We start from the raw sequence: 25,960 nt of genomic DNA on the forward strand, positions 1-25,960 counted from the left end.
CTCAATTCTGAAGGAAGGGGTGAACGCAGTGAACTGGAATCCACTGTCTATGTGTTGTTCAGATGGCTGGCTCCTCTCCTGGCTGCACCCTCAACTACCCCAATAGACAAACCACCAAATGCTGGTTTTCCCACCTTACCTCAGATTCACCTGAGGACTATTGTGTCTACTGGCCATTGATTGTAAGATATTAAAAACCTGTTTGTACTCCTCATTGTCCCTGAGTGTATTCAGTCATGTCACAAGTAGATAAAAATTCAAAGGTTACTGAGTGGCACCTTTTTCATACAGATAGTGGTGGGTATGTGGAACGAGCTGTCCGAGGAAATGGTAAGAAACGTGGGACAATTGCACTTTTTAAAAGACATTTAGACAGGTTCATGGATAGGAAAGGTTTTGAGGGATATGGGCCAAACACTGCAACATGGGACTAGCTTAGGTAGACAATTTAATTAGCAAAATAATTAATGAACAAAAAAGACCATCTTCTGTGCTCTAAAAATTTATGACATTACTGTAAAACTTGGCCAGATTTATAGCTTTAAACAAAGTGTCTAATTTAATATGGAGTCACAAATGAGCACGTGTGGAGAAATTTCTATTTACATTACAGGAGATTTAGAAATAATTTCCTGGGCACGTTTGAATACTTCCTTTTATGAAAGCTATGACATTAAATTTGTAGTTTAAAAAAATGCATTTTGGGAAAAATATTGTTATAAAGTGTTATAAGATTTCAGATTTCCCTTCAAATTAATCTCACTTTAACATTCTTTAATTAGAAAACACCATTCCCTTTACCACTTTTGAAGGAGTATATTTCTTATCATCAGTAAACCTTTGCTCTTTTGTAATCAAGCTCTCTTGATATGAGGCATTTTGATAATCATATTGTGACAGCAGATTATCTGAATGTACTCTAAAACAGTGAAAGGGAAATATGCAATAAGCAATGAAGTATGCAAATATCAGGAATATGGCATGATATCAAAGGTCCAAAGATACTCCCATTCAGCAATTATTTCTGACACTAAATTTCTACTGATGCTTTGGTATTTCTTAAAATAACATCCAAGCCCTCCTCTGATGTGCAAACTTTTATTAGTCACTGTTTAGATTGGAGGCAAACTGTTCTGTGATCACAGTATTTCAGCAGTAAAGTGTACTTTGTGGTCCACAAAATAATCACACAATATACAATTCATAGACTCTAATTACCTGTAAAAAATCCATGAACGTGTAGGGCAATAAGTCATCCAGGTGGCCAATATCTTTGGAAAATCGATTTAGGATCCGACCTGGAATTAAAAACAAGTCATTGTAAAAATTAGAATAGTACTTACACTTGCAATTTTCTTTCAGTCATATCATTCAGCTTATTTCTGCTCTTAATATATTTCATAGAATATAATTATCTAGGTGTCTCAAGTGTCATCTTTTGGCAAGTTCCTTTACAATATTTAATAACAATAGGGCAATATAAAGTTGATGTGGAGGATCATTAATTATAAAAGTTGGCAAGTAATGTTGCACCTGGATGAAATTTAAGTTCAGCGACATTTGGAACACTGTGTGCAGTTATGGCAACAACAATCCAGGAATACCTTGAAGAGGGTGCAGAAGAGATTCACTTGGATGTTGCCTAGATCAGAAAGTATTAGCTGTAAAGAGAGATTGGACAAATTTGGATTGTTTTCACTGGAGTGCTGGAGGCTAGGGGAGATCTGATAAAAAGTATGTACAAAAGAGAAACAAAAGCTGCAAATGCTGGAATCTTGAGAAGACAATGAGCTGCTGGTGGAACTTAGCAGATCAAACAGCTTCCATGGGTAGAAATGGTTAGTCAACATTTTGGATCTGCATCTTTTATCAACTAATGGGGAAGGTGTAATAGTACAAAGAGGACAGGTTTCACCTGGGTAGCACTAGGATCAATGACCTTGAGGATGGTGGGAGATTTGTTTGTACTGAACCAAATAAATGACTAAAGTATGATCTATTAGTTGGGTTCCATCAATTAGGGTAGATTATGGAATGGGCCAGAGCACACAGGCGATGAATAATATTGAAAACGTTTGTACATGAATTCCTACAATTGCTCATTTCTTTCTGTCCAAAAAACAATCAGGAAATCTAGTTTAAAAAGGAAGGAGAAAAAAAATTACAGGGAATTGCATTACAGTTAACTTAACAGTCAGAGTCATAAGATTAATATAGCACAAAAAAGAGGCCCTTCAGCCCAACATGTCTATGCTGACCATCAAACAAACTGACTATGAAATACAGAGAGAACAAAATAAAATCAATAAAGTGCACGAGTCCTTAAATTAGTCTGATTGTTTGTTGTTGAGGAGTCTGATGGTGGAGGGGTAGGAGCTGTTTCTGAACCTGGTGGTGTGAGTTTTGTGTCACCTTTACCTCTTTCCTGATGGTAGTAGCAAGAATATATGTGCTGGGTGGTGAGGGTCTTTGATGATTGCTGTGGACCTCCAATGACAGTGTTCCCTGTAGATGTACTCAATTGTGGGGAGGGTTTTGCCTATGATGTACTGGGTTGTGTCCACTACCTTTTGGAGTGCTTTATGCTCAGGGGTATTGGTGTTCCTATACCAGACCATGATGCACCTGGTCAGCACACTTTCCACCACTCCTCTGAAGAAATTTTCCAGTGTCTGAACTTAGAACATTTTTGGAAAGCTATTTTCCAAACTTTATCAACGATTCTTAAGACTAAATTCGAGGATGCCATGGCTTCAAACCATTTGGTAGCAGGGAAAATACCAAGGTTTATTATTAAAAGAAATAACAGACAACTGAAAAGCATTTAACAGGATTGGACAAAGACAGAATGAGTTTATGCATAACATATCTACCAGAAACTCCTCAGGATGCAACTTGCAGAAAATATGAAGAAAAACTAGTAGAGGATATGTATTTGGATATTCAGAATGCCTTTGAATATAGTCCCTCATAAATGAGTAAGGATATTGATAGGATGCAGAGCTGGGCTGAGAAGTGGCAGATGAAGTTTTACTCAGGAAAGTGTGAAGTGGTTCAGATCAAGGGGTCACATTTGAAGGCAAAGCACAATGTTAATGGGAGGATTCAGAGGAATGTAGAAGAACTGAGAGATCTTGGGGCCCACGTCCATAGGAGACTCAAAGCTGTTGTACAGGTTGATCGTGTTGTTAAGATGTCTTATAGTGTGTTGGCCTTTATTCACAGTGGGATCAAATTCAAGAGTGGTGAAGTAATGTTGGAGTTATATAAGGTCTTGGTTAGACCCCACTTGGAGTTCCATTCTGATCACCTCATTACAGGAAGGATGTGGTTGCTATAGAGAGGGTACAAAGGAGATATAGAAGAATGCTGCCTGGATCGGAGAGGATGTCATATTAGGATAATTTGAGTGAACTTGGTTTTATTCTCCTTGGGAGTGATGGAGGATGAAGGTGACGTGACAGAGGTGTACAAGATGATGAGAGACATTAATGGTGCGGATGGCCAGAGGCTTTTTCCCAGGGCTGAAATGGCTAACACGAGGGGGCACAATTTCAAGGTGCTTAAAAGTAAGTACAGGGCAGAAGTAAGAGCTAGATTTTTCAGAGATGATGGGTGCATGGAATGGGCTGCCAGTAATGGTGGTGGAGGCAGGCACATAAGAATCTTTTAAGAAACTATTACAGGTGCTCCCCAACTTACAATGGTCTGACTTATGATTTTTCAGTTACGATGGTACAATAGCATGACTTTAGTTATTACTTTCATGCAATACATTAACGGTATCGCAAGCATCATTGATAATAAACGTTGATAATTTCTTTAAGGTGAATTCTTTTAGCTTCCTTGGTCAATCACTTCTTTTAGTCAGAAAGCTTGCAGACACTGATACAGCACTTTCGGGAGAGAGCTGGGCATTGCGATCAATGTGTGACTTGGGCAGAGAGAGGTGCAGCAGGATCAGTATGGGGACAGATACAGAGCTGTTGGGTGAGAGCTGGGCATTGCAATTGGTGATTTATACAGGGCTGTGGGGAAGTGGGATCAGTGTGGGGATTTATACAGCACAGGAGGTGTTATACAAAATATACCTGTATTCTTTTTCAACCTACGATTTTTCAACTTACGATAGGTTGATCAGAACGCAACCCCATCGTAAGTTGAGGAGCGCCTGCAGATAGTTGTTAAAGTTGGTTATTAGGTTGGTACACCACTATGGGCTAAAGGGCCTGTACTGTGCTATTGATTACTATGTTCTTCGACAAATAAACTGTATGTTGTCTTTCAAAATTCCAGGATTTAACATTATCACTGCAACTAATTGACAGAAATTCAATTGTAAATTTGCATTAAAAGTAAACCCATCACATCTTCAAAATGATATGACCACAGCATTAGAAAAGTATGAACCTGATCTGGAAGATGCAAGCTATTCAAAGGACAAAATTGCAACTGAAAAATATTTCAATCTTTTGCAATCTGGCATTATTTCAGAAACGGAGGGCAAAATCCCAAGTTATAAAATCAATTGTCAGAATGATCAAAGGGGTTGTTGTTAAATCTATCAATGACAATATGTGTGTGAGGATTACTCAACAAATAAAATGACTCAAAATATCCACTCAGCAAGTTCAAGCAGCATCGGTGGGAGAGAAAGTATAGTCAATGTTTCAGGTCAGAGCCCTTCAAGATTGAATGGTTAATGCTTTCAGGTCACAACCAATCTTTGTTAAACAACTTCCAAGTCCATGATTCTGCTTTGGGAACATCAACATAGTGCACTGCAGTATGATTTTTACAAATTCTGAACAACCAGGCAAAGGTGATAGCCAAGCTTCTTCTTGTCTTAACAGAACATTCAATTGGATTCCACCACTTTACCCCGATGCAACGTTGTCCTATTTTTCATTAGTTTCTGGTTTTCACTGTCCCTGCAAAACAAATAATGTATCTTTCTGCTTTTAAGTGTGGTAGTTTCCACACTAAGATGCTGCAGATACTCCACAATCAAGCTTGGCAATAACTCTACTTTCTGCATTATTGATAATGACAGACACTTCCTTTTCTGCTTCTTTCTGCTACCCACAGGGGTCTCTGCAGCTCTTTCTGACATTTTCAGTCTTCAAGGTCTGTGAGCAGCAGAGGCTTGTCCGACTGGTCGGAGCACTGAGACACGGCACTGGTCGGGGGTGGGTCACATCAGGTCATGTTTGGCGCCAAAAGTGAGCTTTGGAGTGTGGACGACATCCATAGAAAAATTGTTCGGTTTTCGGCAGTTTTGGTTTTCAGAGTTTCCGATAAAAGATTATGTTCCGATAAAAGATTATGTTCCTGTATCTTTAACTACAACATTGAAGTCATCTGGTAAGGGCACTCTCACAGTAGTATTAGGGAGGGGATTATATTTAGATCTTGTGACTTGGAAAGAAATCTGCAAACAGTGGTGTAGCAATATCCATGTGCTTGTAATTCTTGAAAATACCATTTGAAAGGTGCTGGTTTTGTCAAGGTATGTCTGCAGTACAACTTTTGAACAGTGCACATTGAAGCCATGATAGGTTGGTTTTCAAATGTGTAAATACACAAGGACATGGAATGCAATTCAGATGGGTTGCTTAAAGAATCCAGCTTCTTCCATATGGTTGGACCTGCACTGAATGACTGTGTTTTGCATGGTATGTATGTACAAAAAAGGTTTATGATATGGTTTAGTTAGCTTTCAGAAGGGTTGTTAAAACTAAAAAGTTATTTAACACACAAGTTGTAATGTAAAGCTGATTCATCAAATGATTAAAAATGTGCCAGAGATGGCTATGAGTATGGTTAAGTCAAAACGAGGGAACTATTCAGATGCATCCAAAAATATTCATTACTTCAGCTTTGGCAGAATGTATCTGTCATTCCTTGCTCCACTTTTCCAGTTGAAATAGATCCTCTGGTAGCCTAGACGACCTTCTTTGCTGTCCACTGGACAACTAATTTTGGCTCTTTCTGCAAACCACCTAGTCAAAATCTCTGCTCACTACTACCTCTAGGCCTGAAATCCAGCACCTTCTACCTCAACCATAAACTGCTTAAGGACAACCAAAAGATCTGTTTGTACTAATTGCAACTGTGTATCTTTATTTACCTATCCTTTTATATTTATTATCTTTTTTGTCTCCTTGTACATTTTGGCAACTTAATTTATACTATTGTCGTATATCTTACATACCTGTTTGCCTGCAGCAAGTAAGAATTTGAGTGCATCCACACATTTTATTAATGTGTATGACAATAAACGCCTATCAAATCAAACTTATGAATGCCAGCTACATTCTCATCCAAGTCATTAATATAGATGAGGAACAATGGAGGACTCTGATAATTGAAGCAAATCAATGGTCAATTATTCACTACCACCTTCTGACTCCTACCACAAAGCCAATTTTGAATCCAATTAGCTAGCACACACTGAATGCCAAATATTTAATCTTCTGGACCAGTCTACCCTGGTGACCAAGCTATGCCCTAGCTCTGGTCCATGAAGTCAACATCCACTGTCTTGCCCTTGTCAATCATTTGGGGCCACATCTAAAAAAAATATTAACATTTGTGAGATAGGTTTTCTCATGCCCTTCTGACTATACCTAATTAGGCTTTGTCTTTTCAAATCCTGTCCTTCAGAATCTCCTCCAGTAACTTTCCAACCAATGATGTTAAGCTCAGCAGCCTGTAGGTCCCTGGTTTGTTCTTGCAGCCCTTCTTGAATAAAGGCTCAACATTAGCCACCCTCCAGTTTCACAGTACCTCCTTTGTGGCTAACAAATGTTCAAATATCTCCACCAGGACTACAGCCATTGATTCTCACGTCATATTTGCATACATCATCAGGGTTGTGGAAATCTTCTTCCATGACTGCGACCACAATTCCTTAAGTTTGGAGATAGTTATGTAAGATAAGCCTGAACCTTTGTGTGGTACTAAATTGGGGGAGGGAAAACACGACATTTTTAGAAAGGAGCTATGGGGAGTTCGCCGTATTCAGATAAGGCATATCTGACATGTCTGAGCTGTTTAAGGACTGGCATGTTCCAGCTGAAAGGAAAGACAGGCACGGCTGAAAGAGGTCTCAAATTTAGTAAGAATAGAGGCATATGTAAGGTATAGGCAGCTAAAATCAGAAAAATGCCCTTGAAAGAAAGAAATCAAGCAGAGCATTAGGAATACCAAAAGGAGTTTGAAATATACTAGGTGAGTAGGATGAAAGACAATCCCAAGACAGTTGATACTAACATTAAAGATAACAGGCTCGCTAAGGAGAGGATAGATCCACTCAAGGATAAAGAAGGGAATTTATGCAAGGAGGAAGTGAGTGAACAACTAAATGCACATTTTGTATTGGTATTCACTGGGGAGAAGGACATGGACTACAGAACAAACAGTGTGGAGGAAGCCAATGTGTTAGGGCATTTTGAGATTAAAAAAACAGTGGTGCTGAGTTTTTTTGGAGAGCATCAAGGTTGTTAAGTGCCCAGGACATGATAGGATACATCTCAATTTTTGAAAGACAGGAGTGAAGTTTGTTGGGACCAAGATGAAGATCTTTATATCCTCACTAGCAACAGGTGAGCTCCTGGAGGAATGACGAGTAGCCAATGTTGTACCTATGCTCAAGAAGCAAAATAAGGATAACTCAGAAAATTTTAGGCTGGTGAACTTCACATTAGTAGTAGGGAAGCTATTGGACAGGACACTTAGGGATAGAATTTGAGTGCATTAGGAAAGACATTATATTAGGGGCAATCAACATGGCTTGGTGCAGGCAGGTCAAGTCTTACACATTTGAATGAGTTTTTTTTGAAGAGGATAGGCAGTGGATGGCGTCAACATGAACTTTAGTAAAGTTTCGACAAGGTTCCCTATTTTACGGTGAATTGATGATTTGGATTCAGATTTGCTGGCCCATAGAATACAGTGGGTAGTGTTGGAAGGGTTTCCTGTTGAAACTCCTGCTGTTTATGACATATAAACATGTCTTGGATGAAATGGAGTTGGGTGGGTTCGTAGATTACAAAAATATTGGGGCTGTGGACAGTTTAGATGACTAGCAAAGGATACAACAGGTTACCAATCATTTACAGATTTGTGAATAGAAATAAAGTGTTTAATTCATGCAATGTGAGGTGTTGAGTTTGGAAGGACAAACATAAGGGGAAAGGGTACATATTGATGTGCAGAGGGATCAGGAGAAATCCAGGTCAATAGTCTTGAACGTGTCCATGAAACTATATTGGATGATGAATAAAGCCTATGGCCTTCATTAGGCAGGGCATTGAGTAGAAGAGTAATTACAGAAATGCATGATTAGTCTGCTATTGGAGTATTGTGTGCAGTTCTGGTTGCCTACAACAGGAAGAATGTAGAGGATTTGGAAAGCTTGTAGCAAAGGCTCACCAGGGTGTTACCTGGATTAGAGGCCATCAGCTCTAAGGAGAGATTGGATAAACTCAGATTGTCTTTTTTGGAGTGTTGCATGTTGAAAGATGACCTGACAGAAGTATATAAAATTATGAGGCATTGAAAGAGTATCGTCTTTTTCTCAAGATGGTTCTATTCCTGTGTTTTTCTGTTTTACCTTTTTTGTTGTTATATCCATTTAGTCTCTTTACTGCTATAAACCCCTGAAATCTGATATAAAATATAGTTTTTGTTTGTACCATGCACATTATCATCGAAGTGATACTATTTTAACAATTTCCACACTGATCTAACCCACTTTCATGGTTGAGGTCTGTGTATCTAACTAGGTTCCCAGCACGATCAATGCTACCATGATAGCCCAGTGCAATCAATGCCACTGACCTCTCAGGGCTGTAATCGGACAATTGCTGCAGCGTGCCAAGAGGCATTAGTGTATGCCACAGAGAACAGGAATGTTGCACCATGGCTCGGTGTTCACTCTGTTTTCAGTGTCAGGGTCAGAAACTAATATCCAGGCAATGGTAATTTCTTCTCCTGCCTAATCTTCAAGTATAATAATCTTTCGTTTCATTCAAAAATTATGGTTTTAACTTAAATCACACAATCATGTCCATCAGCATTTGTCCAGCTAAAATTATACACATACAAAGTGGGGGGTTCTAGGTTAATGGGGTGTAAATTGGGCGGTACGGACTCATGGGCTGAAATGGCCTATTACTGTGCTGTATGTCTAAATTTAAAGTTAAGGCCAAGCGTATTGCCAGCTTGAGGTAGCAGCATTCTCATCCGACACTATTACACTTTTTAAGTGTCTGGAATTTGTGCAGTGGCCTGACAAACCATGTTTTGTGAATAAATATTTAAGTCAGATCCCCTGGAAGACCAAAAGGAGCACAAGAACATATGGATTAGAGGAGGAAAATCAGCTGGTTCTTTGAGTTTTTGAACCTTTTAAGAATTTTTTTCAAACTCAGTTCCGTTTTCCTGCACTATTCCCATAACCCTCAATTCCCATAATATCCAGAAATCTACTGACCTCTATTTGGAATTAATTCAAAAGCTCAGGGATGGAGAATTCCAAAGATTCATTACCCTCACAGTGAAGAATTGCTCTTCATTTCAGTCTTAAATAATTTGACACTGTGACCCCCCCCCCCCAGATTTCGTCCCCTTAGCGAGAAGATGCATTCTCCTTGAATTCAGCCCATTAAGCCCAGCAAGCATTGTTTCAATGAAATACCTTATCCTTCTAAACTTTGGAGAACATAGACCTAGTTTCATCAATCTTACTTCATCCAGCAAACCTGCTTTCTCAGTCAGTAGCCAAGTTGCACTCCCTCATGGCAAGTCTTTTTAGGGAAGGTGACATAATGCTACATTGCTCCAGCCCTAAGCCCTAAGCTCTCCACCAATTTTTGTTGTTCAACCCAGTTCTCAATTCACTATTTATTTCCACTGACCAACTGCCATAGTTCACACACAACCTACTCTGACTTTTCCCTAGAATATCTGCCAATTATTTGATAGCTAATAGATTTGGGACTGGACCCTGAGCTCTAAATATAGATGAAGTTCTGCCATTAAAATCAATAGGTCCTTGTGGTGGTACACTGCCGGCCTACTGCAGGGGGCAACCTCTGTACCTGCAGGAGTGCACCACCGGCCTATTGCAGGGGGCAACCTCTGTACCTGCAGGAGTGCACCACCGGCCTACTGCAGGGGGCAACCTCTGTACCTGCAGGAGTGTACCACCGGCCTACTGCAGGGGGCAACATTTGTACCTGCAGGAGTATACCGCCGGCCTACTGCAGGGGTCAACCTCTGTACCTGCGGGAGTGTACCACCGGCCTACTGCAGGGGGCAACCTCTGTACCTGCAGGAGTGCACCACCGGCCTACTGCAGGGGGCAACCTCTGTACCTGCAGGAGTGTACCACCGGCCTACTGCAGGGGGCAACATTTGTACCTGCAGGAGTATACCGCCGGCCTACTGCAGGGGTCAACCTCTGTACCTGCGGGAGTGTACCACCGGCCTACTGCAGGGGGAAACCTCTGTACCTGCAGGAGTGTACCACCGGCCTACTGCAGGGGGCAACCTCTGTACCTGCAGGAGTGAACCACCGGCCTACTGCAGGGGGCAACATTTGTACCTGCAGGAGTATACCGCCGGCCTACTGCAGGGGGCAACCTCTGTACCTGCAGGAGTGTACCACCGGCCTACTGCAGGGGGAAACCTCTGTATCTGCAGGAGTGTACCACCGGCCTACTGCAGGGGGAAACCTCTGGACCTGCAGGAGTGTACCACCGGTCTACTGCAGGGGGAAACCTCTGGACCTGCAGGAGTGTACCACCGGTCTACTGCAGGGGGCAACCTCTGTACCTGCAGGAGTGTACCACCGGCCTACTATAGGGGGCAACCTTTGTACCTGCAGGAGTGTAAGGAGACAGGACAACATCTGGCTGGGTGTCATTCAGTTGACCTGAATGGAACAAGCCCCACCCGGTCAGGTGTCAATCACCCTCCGGGATATAAGCCTGGGCCAGCCTCCCAAGTCTCACTTAGAGTTACTGCAGCAACAGCCAGCCTGGCTCTGTGGAAGTCTTTGTGGATTAAAGCCTGTTGTACAGTCTTTACCTTGTGTGTGTCTGGTTCTGTCTAACAGCGCACCAGAGTCCTCCAGACCCTCTACTCATAAAGTGAGCCATATGGTTTTGTCTTTCGGTCATACAGCAATGGAAACAAGCCATTTAGCCAACTTTTATGAACCACACTTAACGAGCAGCAATAGACAATGAACCAGGCAGTGTTTAATTTTAAAACACAAATTTTATTTCTTACTCTTAAACCATTGTCTTAATTCTTAAACTATCCTTGACACTAAATCTATCCCCAACTATAATGTGTGTAGTGTGTGTCTATGATATACACAAACCGTTACAGTTCAGGCCAAAATCTAGAAAATTACTGCAAAGTTCAGTCTTTTAAATTCAGTGTTGAAGTGTAGGCCTTTGAAATTTTATGCCCAGAATTAATGATGAATTGATGGGAAGACTGGAGTTGTGGCTGCTATAGACTCAAGAATTCTCCTTGCGTTGCCTTTGAAGAAATGTCCATCCACACAAGCTGTGGTCATAATACTCCTGGTCCTTTTGTAGGCAAGACTCATACTGGGGGGTCCTCCATGAAATTTCCAAGACCCTGGCACCAGTCTCTCCAAGTGACTTTCACTGTTTGTCACATTCAAAATGAAGCACTTTGCTTCCCAAAAGACCCTCCAGGCAAGGTAAATCCACCAAAAAGGACCAGTCATTCAGAGTCTGCTTTGCTCTGAATTCCACAAATTGACTGCTTCAAAAAGCTATTTCTCTACATCAGTTTAATGGTCCTCCCATGCAAAATCACAATGCCTTTTCAAATGTAGTGAATCTGGAACAGATTGTGACAAGCCTTCCCTCAGTTCTTCCAATGTGCTGAATTGTCGCTGGGCTGTGACTTGTGTTGTGATGGTGCTTGTGTGAAATATTAAATGTTAACTGTGACCATTCAGTTCCTCCTGTCTATACTATCCCTTACAGTGATGATCCCGTTTTACTATAACGGGAACTTGTAATACAACCATGATGGCCAGTGGGGATTCATCCATAAAGGTCACTACTCTAACCAGTTTCCAAACTTTAATTCAACTTTCAGCATGTTTACTTTTATTTTTTCAGTATTTCAGCATATTTTCCAGGCAAGTTGACCCATATTTAAGTGAAGCAAAATATAAATACAGAGTATCATTTACAGTGAAAAACACTCAGCTAAAAATAGTGCAAGGGCAACATCATTTCACTAATGAGAGGCCCGTTCAACAATCAGGAAGAAAATGTTCTTGAATCTTAGGGTAAGTGTTCTCAAATTCATGCATCCTCTGCCTGATGGGATTAATGGGGATTGATGGGAAGAACAGAGTAAGACCTGTGTTGAAAAATACGAACTACAGACTCCAAAGGTGATCAAAAGCTTCGAAGCAGGCTTAGATATCTAATGAACTAATGAATAAATTAAAAATACCTGAGTAATCACAAGCACCTGTGAAGCCAAATGTCCAAAACATTATGATGCCCTGAAATGGGGGAACTGTGTATAAAAAGAGCTATAATTTCCACATAGTCAAATGAAAATGTATAACTTCAAATCACATGTAAATTGCTTGATTACAAATTTAAAACTGTGGAGCATAGGGGCAAATAAAGGAAAAAAGTGTCTTGTCCCAAACATATGGAGGGCACTGTATTGGGAAATGCTACTGCTGAGATTTATGATAAATGAGTTAAACCTATTGACAAAATTGATTTTAAACTCTGATTTAATTTTTCAATATATTCAAAATAGGTTACATTTAGAAAGACCATATGGGTAGGTTTCAATCCAAATGAACTTGATTTGAATATAATATTTGTTGATGGATAAAGTTAACATGGCCACATATTAAATCGCATTCACTGTAATGCCACAAATTCAGATTTTACGAAAATAACAGTTCAAGCTTTGCTTTCTCCTCTGAATAACAGAGGACTTTAATTCTTTAAAGCACTATCCATTATCAGATTTTTCCTAGTTTTCAAGTCTCTGATCAGATCAACCTATTGTGTAATAATAGTCAAAGTATCTCAAACAAATGGCAATATGTACATGCATAGAAACAAAGCTTACTTTTTGGAACAACTGCAAAACATAGAGAATACCATCCCCTTGTGGTAGCTGAACATAATGACAAATACATTCACAGCTTTTTTCTGCCAAGGCAGTCTAAAATTTCTGAACCAGAATCATGAATTCTAACAATTCAATATACCGCTTTACAAAAGAAAAATAACTGGAACTCAAACCTTACCGATAGGATTTCTGTCAAAAAATAAAACCGGAGCTCTTATAATGGATGTAAACATTTCATTATGCAGTTCCTGCGATGAATTAACCAATACTTTGAAAATGATCAAACTTCGGGCAATTCCAAATACTATAACAGCTATTGTTAAACCTGGTATGGGAAAATAGAGAAAACAAAATCAGTCGAGGTCATCAATTGATTTTAAAGTAAAAAAATATATATATAAGTATGTGTATTAAATAAGAAACTGAATTGCATTGCTGTAGTTTTCTAAAATTTAAACTCAGATTCAAATTTTAGTGATCTTCACAGGATATCCTTCCTTTGGGTCAGATATTTTGATTTAAAACATCAATTCCATTTGAATACAAATGCTTCCTGACACAACAATGTAAAAGTTAGTGGAAGATGGATAGATGTTAAAATTCTCAAAGATACACTACATTTAAAATCACCAATGCCTGAAGAGGGCGCACAAAATCAGTGAACCGGTGCGGACTCGAAAGGCCAACATGGCCTGTTTCCGCTCCGTAAATGGTTATATGGTTATATGTGATTCAGCAAAGCTCACTGACACTAACAGGGTAATTGCATTCGAAAGGGAAGCTCAAGCCCCTGCAGAGTTCCAGTTAAAGTTTATTATCATCTGATTGTGCATGTACAATCCATCAAAACACCATCTCTCCAGACCATGGTGCACATGAAAAAATAAACAATACACAGTATATAATTATCACATAAACAATCAAAATAAATATGTATAAAATTTACACTGTTAGAGGATACTATTCATCAATCTCAAAACCTGAGGCTAGAAGCTATTCCCCAACTTGGCAGTCCTGATTTTGATGTTCCTGTACCACCTTCTTGATGTTTTTGGCTTAAAGATACCATGTACTGGATGGAAAGGGTCTTTTATAATTCCTTGAGCCCTATTTTGACAAACTTTAACTTTGCACTCTCCAATCTTTCCACGACAGAACCATTGATATGTACTGGAGAATGGCTGACCTCCGTGCTCCTGAAGTCCACACCATCTCCTTTGCCTTGTCCACATTGAGACTCAGCCGTTGTTCTCATTCACATCATTTTACAAGCCTTTCAACCTCCTCTCTGTAATGTGACTCATCATGAGGCCAGCTACTGTTGGATCATCTGCAAAGTTGACAATTCTGTTGTAAATGAATATAGGTGCAGGTATGCGTCATCAGCACAAACAGAAATGGGCTGAGCACAAGGCCCTGAGGTGCGCCAGTGTGATGGGGCTGTTATAACTTGCGATAAAGGCTTTGAAATCTGTCCATTAAATCAGCTTCTGATTCAGATGGCCTTTATTGGCTGATTTTGTAAAAAAAAATTAGCCAGAAATAAACAAATTCCTGGTGGCTCAGTGGGCCGAGTAGCATTCAAATGTATTACCAATTGTACAGAAATAAAGTAAGAAAGTTTGTTTTGTGATCAGTCCAGAGAGTCAATCTATACATAGTCTTCTTTGGCTTGGCTTCGCGGACAAAGATTTATGGAGGGGGTAAATGTCCACGTCACCTGCAGGCTCGTTTGTGGCTGACAAGTCCGATGCGGGACAGGCAGACACGGTTGCAGGGGAAAATTGGTTGGTTGGGGTTGGGTGTTGGGTTTTTCCTCCTTTGTCTTTTGTCAGTGAGGTGAGGGGAAAAAAACAGAGCCAAGTACAGCAGGTAAAGAGCAAAAAAAAACATTATTTTATGAGCTTGATTAAGGATTCTGCTAACAGGATAGAAACTGACCTTGAATCTAGTGATGTGTGATCTCACAATCATGGATCCCAATGGGAGGAGGGTGAAGAGATTGTGGCTGGGATTGGATGAGTATTTTATTATGTTGGCTGCTTTTCCAGCACAATGGGGAGGAGTTGATGGAGGGAAGAGGGTGGAAGGCGGTGTTTGTATGATGGCCTGAGCCATGTTCACCACCCCTTGCAGTTTCTTATGACAGAGTAGCTCTCATGTTACACAGTGATGCCCTCTGACATGATACTTACAATTATTAATCTGCAGATGTTGAACATGCCAAAGTTCCTCAGGCTTTTGAGGAACTTTCTTGTCCATAGCAGTTTTCCTCTCTTCCAGAAGTTGATGTCCCTCTCCTCATTCCTGCTTACATTGAGGGAGAGCTTGTTGTCTTGATACCCAAACCACAAGACCCTCTACCTCCCTTGGATATTCTCTCTTTGTTTGATACTGCCGTCGGTCTATTATCATTGGCAAGTTCATAGATGGAGTCAGAGTGGTGTTTGGCTGAATACAACTGCACAGCCTTGTGGGACTCCTGTGTTGTCGATGATTGTAAAGGTCCCATTATTGTCACGCAATACTATACATGAAATTCTTTAACTTTTGTCTATTGTAAGGCAGACAGAGTTGTCACTTTGTCCAGCTCCCATCACAGAAACCTACACCTCCTGGTGTTCCCAGATGGTCTCCCCTCCAAGTATTCAACAGGCCTGAACCTGCTCAGCTTCCAAGATCAGACAATCTCAGGTGCATTCAGTCTATTAGGCTTCTGATTTCTGATACCAATCTTCACAGATTGGAGCCTGTAGCAAAGGAAGTTATGGATACAATTTCAGATTCATTGTTGAAGTGAACATCACAGAGATCGGGGATTAATTTATTTGGTACTATTGTTGTAGGGCAGAGATGGATTCAATAAGTAGTAGGTGTCTCTGCTATCCAGATATTCCAGGGCTGTGGAGGACCAGGGAGATGGTGTCTGATATGGCAATTTGGAGTGGGTTGAGGCTGTTTGGGAGGGTGGAGTTAATGTGAGACCAACCACTCAAACCACTTCACGATGTTGAATGCCCAAGCTATTGGCAGGCAGTCATTTTGGCCAGTCGCTATGTTCTTCTTTGGCACCAGGATGCTAGTGGAATTCTTGAAGCAGGTGGGAATCCCAGCCTGAAGGATGGAGAGGGTGAAGAGGTCTGTGTGAATACTCCAACCACCTTGTCTCCTCAGATTTGAAGGACACGTCCAGGAACTACTGTCTGGACCAGTTGCTTTCCAGGAGTTAGCCCAAATGGATGTCTGCAGTGGTGACCGTTAATGCAGATGTGCCTGAGGTTGAAGAGGTGTTTGCAGCTGGCTCACCGGCCTCATGCCCAAAGCAAGCATAGTGTGATGAGCAGTTGTTTGCTATTCTTCCAGGTTTCCAAAATATTTTTAAAAAATCCAAATCTCCAAAACTTTCCTTTTAACATTTTTCACTTTTTGAATGTCTTTACAGCTAGTAACTGTAAAGATTACTTTAGACCAGTGGTTCTCAACCTTTTTCTTTCCACTCGCATACCACTTTAAGTAATCCCCATGCCATAGCTGCTCTGTGATTAGTAAGGGATTAGTGGTATGTGGATGGAAAGAAAAAGTTTGGAAACCACTGTTTTAATCATACATAATTGACTCGTTATGTGCACGGTTTCATAACCCCAAAGGAAATTGGCCAATGACAATTTTTCTCAAGCAAAATATTTCAGTAACAATTGGGTTGAGAGCAGTGATTCTCAATCTTCCTTTCCCACTCACATCCCACCTTAAGCAATCCCTTACTAATCACAGAGCACCTATAGCATAAGGATTACTTAAAGTGGGATGTGAGTGGAAAGAAAAATGTTGAGAACCATTGCACTAGATGTTGCATTCAAAAGGTGATGCTCCAATTCTGGGAGCAGAATCTGCCAACTCTCCATCAGAAGTTTCCTTTGATTTAAAGCACCTGGTAGTTGGTCTCTCACTTGGAAATTGCACCCATGAGCCACTCCAGGTAAATGCAATTCCCAATTCTACATTGGAAAAGTGAAATCTACCATTAGAATTCAATTTTTAATTGTATAAATAAATCAAATGAATGGTACTGTAAGACTTAATTTAATAGAATTCTTACAGATAAACATGGATTAAGAGCCATAGAGTTTTAAAGCATGAAAGCAGGCCATTCAGCCCAACTTGTCCATGCCACCCAATCTAGTCCCATTTGTCTGTTTGGTCCATATCCATTTTGTGATATGATGTCAGTACTCAATGTCTTGACCAAAGAACAGAAGCATTCAAAATACTTTCTTCACTGTTCTATCTACCTGTGTTTTGGTTTCTATATGTTTTACAACACTCTCTAGAACATTGTCCAACAGTTGCCCAAGTTAAATTCCATCTGCCATTCCTTGGCCCATTTTTCCTGTTCATCTAGATCCTGCTGTGATCTTATTTAATCTTCTCCACTATTCTAGTCACCCAGCTATAGGAAATATATTATTCAACAGGAAAGATTCAAGAGAACATTACCGGGACTGGAAGTCTTGAATTATGAGGACCATAATTTCTAGCATGGAAACAGGCACTTCAGCCATTCTAGTCTGTCCTAAACTATTTTTCTGTTTAGTCCCACTGACCTGAACCCTATCCATATACCTCCCTTATTATAAAATAATAAGCATCAATATGGTAAACATGTCTGTGACATGTCTCAAGGCTCTAGCTTGGAAATAAGACACACACAGCAAGAAGTGCAGCTGATTTTAATGGTCAGGCAGACCTTGACTGCCATGTGACCAATGGGCATATCCATTCCAGCTCTGATTGGTGGGAATGACCCGTTCTGTTGCATCATCGTGGACGAGTGTGGTTTGTGCCGTCCTTGGCACTGATTGGCCCTTTTGTGATCCATCACTGGCAATCGGCTGGCAGAGCCCGTTTTGCAGCTGCCTATGGGAACGGGTCACTGACGCCTTGTGCAGCCCACTTGATTGTCGTGTTCGAACATGTCTTCTGTGTCAGCCTACAGCAACGGCTGTGGGCCCCTACACATTTCCCCCCCCCCCCAACACCCACCCCAGAACAACAATTGGAGAAATATTAGTACCTTTGGAAATATTAGTACCTAAGGCAAGGGATTGGGAGTGTGATTGGTTGACACCAAACTGTGCCGGTTTGAGTCTTTCAATTGTGTAAGTCTCTTCCCTGCCACCTATGTCCAGAACACAGGTAGACCCATTGTGTCGAAGGATGTGATATGGCCCTTCATATGGTCTTTGGAGCGGTGGCCAGTGAGTGCCATGCCTCACAAAAGCATATTTACAGTTCTTGAGGTCTTTGGGGACAATGGATTGGGGATGGCCATCTGCTTTGGGAAGTGTTGGGGTTAACGTTCCCAAGTGTTCACTCTGTCTGGGTAGGGCAGCATCTGGTAAGTCTTCCGGGGTACTAGCCAAGAATTCGCCCAGGATGATATCTCGGCTGCCGATATATTGAAATCCTCCTTGGGTGTAGTTCAGATGCCCAAGAGGACCCATGGCAGTTCATCTGTCGTTAGGTTCTGAAAGTGTAGCCATGAGGGCTGATTTGAGGTGCCTATTGAACCTCTCCACCACTCTATTGGCTTGCGGGTGATATCCCGTTGTCTGGTGGAGTTGGGTTCCCAGGGAATTGGCCAAGGCTGCCCATAGACTGGAGGTAAATGGGCTCCCCTATCAGATGTGAAATGTTCTGGGACCCCAAAACGTGCCATCCTGTTGTTTAGCAGAGCCCTAGCGTGTCTCAGTGGATACCTCAGGCCACCTGATTGATCAGTCTACAATAGTGAGCAGGTATCGGGCACCCCGTGACTCCGGTAGTGGGCCAACAATGTCCACATGTATGTGGCTGAACCTTCACTGTGGTGGTTCGAAAATCTGGAGAGGGACCTTAACGTTGTCTGGATCTTAGCAGATTGACATTGTGTGCAAGCACTTGCCCACTGGCTGACCTCTTTTCAGGTGAATTGGTCAGCTACCATTCTGACAGTGGTCCTAATGAAGGGGTGTGCTAGATTGTGGACCATGTCAAAAATTTGTCTTTTCTAATTGACCGGGGCTTACTGGTAGTTGTGTCATGTAAAAGAATCATTTCACCTGGACCAACTGGAACGTCCTCCAGCTGCACACCCTGGCTGCCATGTGACCAATGGGTGTAACGCGTGCCCTTTCAGGCTCTGATTGGTGGGATCAGCTCAATTTGCTGCAACGTTGTTGGCGGGTGTGGCTTGTGCCGTCTTGGGGGCTGATTTTCCCTTTTGCGATCCATCACTGGCGACTGGCTGGCAAAGTCCGTTTTGCAGTGGCCTATGGGAACGGGCCACTGACGCTTCATGCAGCCCGCTCGATTGCTGTGTTCAAAGAGTTTATTCTGTGTCAGCCTGCGGCAATGGTTGCGGATGTATTGAAATCCTTCTGTGACAGCCTGCGGCCCCAGATGCAGGCTGTTACAACATAGTCTTTTCCTCAGCATTTGGGAAATCTATAGCCCCTGTTCCACTGGCATCCTGTCCCAGGAATTAACTGGGAATTTACTGTTGAAATTATTTTTTCTTTTTATTTTCAATATTTTGATTTATTGCTTTGAAATTTGACAGAATGTGGGTATATTCTTTACATAAGAAATAGGAGCAGGAGTAGGTTATCCAGCCTGTCAAGCCTGCTCTGCTATTCAATGGGATCATGGCTGATGTGATAATAGCCTCCTCCACCTCCTTGCCTTTTCCTCAGATCCATTAATCCTCCTACTATGTAAAAATCTATTCAATCTTTTCTTAAATATATTTACTGAGGTTGCCTCCATGGCTTCAATGGGCAGAGAATTCCAAAGATTCACCACCCTCTGAGAAAAGTAGTTCCACCTCATCTCTGTCCGAAATCAACTACCGTGAATCTTGATGCTATATCCCCTGGTTCTAGTCTTCCCCCACTAATGGAAACAATTTACCTATCCCTATCTTATCTATATAATTTTTTTCTTTTCTTTAAGATCCTTTCTCTTTCTGCTTAATTCCAGCGAGTACAGTCCCAGACACCTCAATCTCTCCTCTTAGGCTAAACCTCTCATCTCTGGAAACAACTGGCAAACCTCCTCTGGACCACCTCCAAAGCCAGTACATCCTTCTTCAGGTAAGGAGACCAGAACTGCATGCAGTACTCCAGATGTGGCCTCACCAGTACCTTGCACAGTTGCAGCATAACCTCCCTGCTCCTAAATTTAATCCCTCTCACAAAGAAGGCCAACATCCCATTTGCTTTCTTGATAGACTGCTGCACCTGGAAACCAACCTTTTGCAATTCATGGACAAAGTCCTTCTGCACATCAATTGCAGTATTCGAACTAGTTGACAGAAAGGAGAGAAAACAGTTCATGACAAAGGGAACTTTGTCTCCTTTTATGTATCTTCATAGAAAGTAAGTGACAGCGGACTGTCAGCAGGTCATGTCTTTGTCCTACAGATAAAGAAAAGCTGAAATAAACACTTGCTCACCGCCTTCGCTATGTACCTGCATATGTTCCTAAATAAAAGTCAAGATCCAGTTGCTGAGTCGTATTATTTACACCATTTCCTAGAGTAGTGTTCAGTTTTTCTTGATTTGTAGACCTGTAAAACATAGTAGACACATCACAATTTGTACTTTTGCAAGAAAAAAACTTGAAACAGAAAATTGCCTCACCACCCAAGTTATTTTCTAATGGCTGTTAACCTCTTGAACCTCCACGATTCCCTGAACCATAACTCTTTGACAAGACCACCAAAGATCTGGCACAATGTATTTTTTTGCACTCCCATGCCAAATGGAAATATTTATGATTTATTTTATTTCTCAGCACAGAAAAGCTGGTCCTGTTTATATTCTATATAATTCTATAACTTTATAAAACATTGGGCAGCCTTAAGATAAAGTAGTGTGTGCAGTTCTGGCCCCCTCACATTTTGAAAAACATGATAGTGCTGGAGAAAGTGTAGAGGAGATTCACCACGATGTTGCCTTGGGTGCAGGCATTTCAATTATGAGGAGGAGATTCACCACCATGTTGCCTTGGGTGCAGGCATTTAAATTATGAGGAGGAGATTCACCACAATGTTGCCTTGGGTGCAGGCAATTTCAATTATGAGGAGGAGATTCACCACCATGTTGCCTTGGGTGCAGGCATTTAAATTATGAGGAGGAGATTCACCACAATGTTGCCTTGGGTGCAGGCAATTTCAATTATGAGGAGGAGATTCACCACCATGTTGCCTTGGGTGCAGGCATTTCAATTATGAGGAGGAGATTCACCACAATGTTGCCTTGGGTGCAGGCAATTTCAAGTATGAGGAGGAGATTCACCACCATGTTGCCTTGGGTGCAGGCATTTAAATTATGAGGAGGAGATTCACCACCATGTTGCCTTGGGTGCAGGCATTTCAATTATGAGGAGAGACTGGAGATGTTAGGTCTGTTTCTCTTGGAGCAGGGAAGATTTTTTTAGGGGGGTGCTCGCTGGGAGGATCATTATTGAGGTATAAATAATTATGATGAGCATAGATAGTGTGGTTTGGAGAAATATTTTCATGTTATCAGAGATGAATAAAGCAAAAGAACATTGATTGAAGATAAAAGCTTGAGAAAAGATCGATAGGACTTTCCTCACCGAGATTGGTGATCATTTGGAATATCCAGGAAGTGGTGGAAGCAAAGTCATTGTTAACAAATATGAAAAGACGAACACTTAAATGATCTCGGTATAAAAGGCTAGAGTTAAGTGCTTGAAGTTGAAATTAATTTGGATGGGTGTACCTTGATCAGTGATTGGTGACTGAATGTACTGCTTTTGGGGATGGCATGGTTAGCATAGCGGCTAGTGAAAATATTATTAAAGCTCCAGCGACCTGGGTTTGAATCTTGCACTGTCTGTAAGGAATATGTACATTTTTCCTGTGACAGCACCAGTTTTTTTTTTTGGGTGCTCTTATTTCCTCCCACCCTTCAGAGCAGATTAATTAGTCACATGGGTGCATTTGGATGCTGTGGGCATGTGGGCTGGAAGGGCCTGTTACTGTGCTGTATCTAAAATATTAAAAATTAAAATATTTTCATGCTGTATAATATAGGAAGTTCAGTCAGTGTGTCTGACACTCACTGACAAAGCAGCACAGGCACGCGTGCATGGCTAAAGGTCCACAACTAAAATGCTGTGCACCTCATCTTGATGAATATGAGCCTGATAAAACCTGAACCTTCTCACAGATGTCAGGACTCGAGTTTATCTTCATGGATTCTCCACAGGAGAATCCAGCAATGCAAGCAATTTAGGGCTTACTCCTCAGGGTCTCACTTCCATGGCGGTGACCCTCCATTCCCTACCCAAAACCCATTCTTCCACTTCAAACCTTCTTCCTCTTCCTGGACACCATGTCCTGGCCAGCTGCCCACTCTGGACCTTTTTATTTCCAACTGGTGCCGAGACATCAAACGTCTCAACTTTACCACCCTCCTCTCATACTCCAACCTCACCTCTTCAGAATGCTCTGCCCTCCACAACAATCCCCACCTCACCATCAAATCTGCAGTCAAGGGTGGAGAAGTTGTGGTCTGGTGCACTGACCTCTACCTCGCCAAGGCCAGTTGACAGCTCTCAGACACCTCCTTCTATCATCCCCTCCCAAAGGACCCACCACTACACATCAAGCCACTGTCTCCAACCTCATCACCTCTAGTCACCTCCCCTCGATGGCCACTAACCTCATTCTCTTCCACCCCCGCACTGGCCGTTTCTATCTTCTACTCAAGATATACAAACCTAACCATCCCGGCAGACCCATTGTCTCTGCTTGCTCTTACCCCATTGAACTATTTCATCTTACCTTGACTCTATCCTTTCTCCCCTAATCCAATCCCTCTCCACCTACATCTGCGACACCTCACATGCCCTCCATCTCCTCAATGACTTCTGATTCCCTGAACCAGGCCGCCTCATCTTCACAATGGATGTCAAATCCCGTTAGACCTCTATCACCCCCACCCACACACATAAGCTGTGAAAGCACTTTGCTTATTCCTGGACCAAAGATCCGACCAGTCACCCTCTATCACTATCCTCCTCCACCTGGCAGAACGTCGTCACTCTAAATAACCTCCTTTAACTCATCCCAATCCCTACAAAGGAATAGCCATGGGTACCTATATGGGTCCCAGCTACGCCTGCCTGTTTGTAGGTTTTGTGGAGCAAGACCCCTTAATTCTTCCTCTGGTATTTCAGTGACTATGTCAACTTTATCCACTTTGCGGCCAATTTCCAACCTGATCTCAAACTCACCTGGTTCAACTTCAGTAACACTCTCCCCTTCATTGATCTGTCTCCATCTCAGTAAATAAGCTGTCCACCGACATGTACTACAAATCCTCCAACTCCCACAACTACCTGGACTCTACTTCCTCACACCCCTGTCCCCTGCAAGGATACCATCCCCTTCTCTCAATTTCTCCATCTCTGCCGCATCTGTTCCCAAGATGAGGTCTTCCAGTCCAGATCTTCCAAATTATCTGTCTTCTTCCAGAAGTGTGGCTTCCCCTCCACCACTATCAACTCAGCCCTCATTATCATCTCCCCATTTCCCACTCATCTGCCCTGGCCCCCTCTGCCCCCAGACACAACAAACATAGAATCCCCCTCAACCTCACCTACCACCCCACCAGCCTCCGCATCCAACACATTATCCGTCGGAATTTCCAGCACTTCCAATACTAAAGGATCCCACCAGAAGACACATTTTCCTTTTCCTCCCTTCTCAGCCTTCTGCAGGGACAGTTACCTCCACGATTCCCTCTTGCACTCATCCCTCCCTACCCATCACACCCCAGGCACATTTATTTGTGCCCACAGGAGATAAAACACTTGCGCCTGTATAGGCATGCATGAGTTGGGTCAAAAGACCTCTTTCTGGACAGTATGATTCCATGATTTAATGAAAAAGATTCAGAATTTATTGTCATGAACAAGTCACAAAATATGTCGTTTTGCAGCAGCTTCAGAGTGGAAATCCTCATATAAACCACCTTCCAACAATAAATAACAAATAGTGCATGAACAGTCAAAGTAAGGCAGTGTTTGTGGTTCATTGATCAGTCAAGAATCTAATAGCAATGGAGAAGAAGCTGTCCTTGTCCTGCTGAGTGCTTGTCTTTAGAACCTTTTTCCCCTGATGGTAGCAGAGTAAATGTGGGGGTTCTTGAGGATAGAGGCTGCTTTCATAAGACAACACCTCTTGTAGACGTCATCGGTAAGAGTGAAGCCTGGTGCCCATGATGTGGCCAGTTGAGTTAACAACCATCTGGAGTTTTTTTCTTGTCCTGACCATTGACACCTCTATACCAGACAGAATGCTCTCATGGTACACCTGTAGAAGTTTTCGAGAATCTTCGGTGACATACTGAATCTCATCCAACACCTCACAAAGTATAGCCCGTGGCAAGCCTTCTTTGTGATTGCATCAACATGGAAGACTCCAGATGCTGACACCCAGGAATTTTAAGTTCTTGACACTCTCCACTACTGAGCCCTCAATGAGGACTAGATTGTGTTCTCCTGACTTCCTCCTGAAGTCGATAATCATCTCCTTGGTTTTGCTAATGTTGAGTACAAGGTTGTTGCTGTGCCACCACTCAATGAGCTGATCTATCTCCCTCCTGTTCGCTTCTTCATTGCTGTTTGTGATTCTGCCGACAACTGTGGTGCCATCAGTAAATTTGTAGATGACATTGGAATTGTGCCTGGTCACACAGTCATGGGTATATAGTGAGTAGAAAAGAGGGCTAAGCACACAACTTTGGGATACTCCCGTGTTGATAGTCAGTGAGGAGGAGATGTTGTTTCCAATTTGTACTGACTGTGGTCTTCCCATGAGGAAGTTGAGGATCCAGTTGCAGAGTGGGGTGCAGAGGCCCAGGGTTTGGAGCTTCTTGACCAGCACTGAGGGAATAATGGTGGTGAAGGCTGAGCTATAGTCCATGAAGAACGGCCACATGTATGAGTTAGTCTTTTCAAGGTCATCCAGAGCTCGCAATATTGTGTCTGCTGTGGAGCGATTGTGACAATAGGCGAATTGCAGTGGGTCCAGTTCTTTCCTTAAGTATGTGTTAATTCTGGCCATGCCCAGCCTTTCAAAGCATTTCATCACAGTAGATATTAGTGCTAGTGAGTGAGAGTCATTGAGGCTCCCCCTGCTCTTCTTGGGCATCGGGATGATTGATGCCCTTTTGAAGTAGGTGGGAACCTCTGACTGCGGCAATAAGAGGTTGAAAATGTCCATAAACATCTGGCTGTAGGTGTCATTAAAGTAGCCTGGGCAAGTAACTTTAACATTGTCAGAGTACATATATGACATCACATACAACCCTGAGATTCTTTTTCTTGTGGGCCAGGCAGAATTTCTACTTATCGGAAGTGAAGAAAGCAGTATTCAAAAAAGGATACATATACAAAAGAGAGAAATGCAAGCAAGGAAAGAAACAAACAAATTGATAGGACAGTACAAAAATAAATAAATATTCTGTAATAATAATGTGCAAAGTAAGAGTCCTTAAATTAATCTCCGATTGAGTTTATTGCTCAGGAGTCTGACGGTGGAGGGGTAGGAATTGTTCCTGAATCAGTTGATATGAGCCTTGTGGCACCTATACCTCTTACCTTGATGAATGCTGCTGCTCGCTGACAGCAGCATTCCATGTAGATTTTCTTGCTGGTAGGGAGAGTTTTGCCTGTGATGTGCTGGTCTTTATCTATTATCTTTTGCAGGGCTTTCTGATCA

The 25,960-nt window shown here is 41.9% G+C and overlaps 1 protein-coding gene across 7 annotated transcripts in view; it reads right to left on the bottom strand.

The window, feature by feature from the left end:
• abcc4 (ATP binding cassette subfamily C member 4 (PEL blood group)) overlaps positions 1-25,960 on the bottom strand; it is a 394,241-nt gene that overhangs the window by 135,369 nt on the left and 232,912 nt on the right. For all 7 annotated transcript variants that reach the window (XR_011341954.1, XM_069890346.1, XM_069890349.1 and 4 more), the window contains 3 exons: positions 20,673-20,770; positions 13,343-13,489; positions 1,219-1,298 (listed from right to left, as the gene is read on the bottom strand). Coding sequence is in view for 6 of the 7 variants with exons in the window: in XM_069890346.1 (XP_069746447.1) it covers positions 1,219-1,298; positions 13,343-13,489; positions 20,673-20,770 (325 nt within the window). In the remaining variant the exon portion in view is untranslated. The remainder of the gene's footprint in view (positions 1-1,218; positions 1,299-13,342; positions 13,490-20,672; positions 20,771-25,960) is intronic.

This window comes from Narcine bancroftii, chromosome 7 (assembly GCF_036971445.1).
Source record: "Narcine bancroftii isolate sNarBan1 chromosome 7, sNarBan1.hap1, whole genome shotgun sequence".
NCBI lineage: Eukaryota > Metazoa > Chordata > Chondrichthyes > Torpediniformes > Narcinidae > Narcine > Narcine bancroftii.